The sequence below is a fragment of the Martes martes genome (genome assembly GCF_963455335.1).
Source record: "Martes martes genome assembly, chromosome: 10".
Lineage (NCBI taxonomy): Eukaryota > Metazoa > Chordata > Mammalia > Carnivora > Mustelidae > Martes > Martes martes.
Genome location: NC_137898.1, coordinates 57,049,217 through 57,051,335, shown reverse-complemented (window position 1 = coordinate 57,051,335; position 2,119 = coordinate 57,049,217). Strand labels below are relative to the sequence as shown.

General features: G+C 37.9%; 1 protein-coding gene across 1 annotated transcript; it reads left to right on the top strand.

Annotated features, from left to right (window-relative positions):
• Window positions 1-307: 307 nt before the first annotated feature.
• Window positions 308-1,261, top strand: LOC308350158 (olfactory receptor OR51C1-like; the record flags this gene model as incomplete). Its single annotated transcript, XM_080815161.1, has 1 exon — window positions 308-1,261. The coding sequence occupies exon 1, from the start codon at window positions 317-319 to the stop codon at window positions 1,259-1,261; it is 945 nt and encodes a 314-aa protein (XP_080671287.1). The 5' UTR covers window positions 308-316.
• Between the last annotated feature and the right edge of the window lie 858 nt (window positions 1,262-2,119).

The following is a 2,119-nucleotide window of genomic DNA, read 5'->3' as shown; positions in this document are numbered from 1 at the left end:
TACTGTTATCTACTCTAACCTCCTCTTTTATATATGTATATATGGAAATATACTGAAGCCTAGATATAACATGTTACTTTTGTTAAAACCCAGGTGTCCTCATACAAATTAATGTTCTGTCTCTTTTCCTAGTTCATGCAAGATCAATTCTAAATCTAGGAAAAGGATAACTGGGTATGCACTTCCACTGAAGACAAGACAAGGCTTACTAGCGATCCTAAATTGCATGATATGTAGAAGAGAGTGAAAACATCTTTCTTGCCTACTTTACAGGGTATGGTCCTTTGTTCTGGGGAAATTGCTTCCTTCACTCATCATGCCATCCTTCAATCAGAGCATTTTCCACCCTGCAGTCTTCTTTCTTACTGGCATCCCTGGTTTTGAAACTTATCATGCCTGGCTTTCCATCCCTTTTTGTTGTCTCTATGCCATTGCCATCTCTGGGAATGGCATGATCTTGTTTGTCATCCTCACTGAGTCGAGCCTCCATGAACCCATGTACTATTTCCTCTCCATGCTATCCTTCACGGACCTAGGACTGTGCCTTTCCACATTGGTCACTGTGCTGTGTATTTTCTGGTTCAATGCTCGAGAAATCAGTTTTGATGCCTGCATTGGCCAAATGTTCTTTATCCATGGTTTCACATTCATGGAATCCTCAGTACTCCTGGCAATGGCCTTTGACCGCTTCATTGCCATCTGTAACCCACTGAGATATGCTACAATCTTAACCAGTTCAAGGATCATCAAAGTGGGCTTTGCCATTGTTATTAGAGGGACAACAGCTCTAGTACCTTTACTTCTACTTCTAAAGCGTCTGTCCTTCTGCCGTAGCCATGTTCTGCACCATTCATATTGTTTCCACCCTGATGTGATGAAGCTTTCATGCACAGACACCAAGATCAACAGTACATTTGGTTTGGCCATTGTCATCTCTACTGCTGGCATAGACTCTGTCTTGATCCTCCTCTCCTATGTTCTGATCATCCACTCTGTGCTCAGTATTGCCTCCCCAGAGGAGCGGAAAAAGGCCTTTGGTACTTGTGTTTCACACATAAGTGCTGTTGCCATCTTCTACATCCCCATGATCAGCTTGTCACTGGTGCACAGATTTGGGAAGCATGCCCCTCCCCTTGTGCATACTCTCATTGCCAATGTTTATCTGCTCATCCCTCCTGTGATGAATCCCATAATCTACAGTGTGAAGACCAAGCAAATTCGCAAAGCCATGCTCAAAATATTCTCCTCGAAGTTCATTTAGGGATTTTTCATTTTGTCTTTTCTTTTCATGGTCTTCCTGACTCATATTTGACAATTCGTTAGAATTGAAAAAGCCTGTTTACAAAAGCTTTCGTTCTATTCTGATGATGTAATAACTCACTATTTACCAAGTTCTAGAGTGTGGATTTTTTGAGATAGGGACTGTATCTTGTGTACCTTTAGCTTTGTCACAAATGCTTCAGCTGGCACAGAATAGGACTATAGTGAAACTATGTCTACAAAATGGACAAATGAAGCCATAAATTGACTTGACAGTTTAAAAAGTCTTACATTATCTAAGGTGTAGCAATTCAAGGGATGTCTGATATCATTTACATCAGTAGGAAGCCCTAAGTTAACAGTAATTCTAATCGCTTATTGGTAATGATTATTATTTCCCCAGATAGACTATACATGACTACAGAACATAAATAAGCATAGAAAACAAAAAGAAATCAAATGAAACGTATACTTTCCTCATTCTTAAAAGAGTTATTCAGGTCCCTTTTGTAAATGTATTAAAAGTTAATTATGTAATAGCCAGTGATTTATGCTTCAAAATATGTATCTAATTGGGGAAAGTGGACGAAGATGTATTGTGATGTTCAAGATATCATTATTCATTGCAATGAAAATTTGGAAACTACTTAAATAATTACTTTAAGGTATTGGTTAAATAAAATATAAACTATCATGCAGCAAGCTAAATACTGATACAGATATAAGTAATACATTATTAAGAGAAAATATATATTAGTATAGAGGATATTTACCACTGTTTGTATCTGGATTTCATCTGCATATATACACATGTACACACATGCCCATTCACACATATACATTGTGAAAGTATGAATAG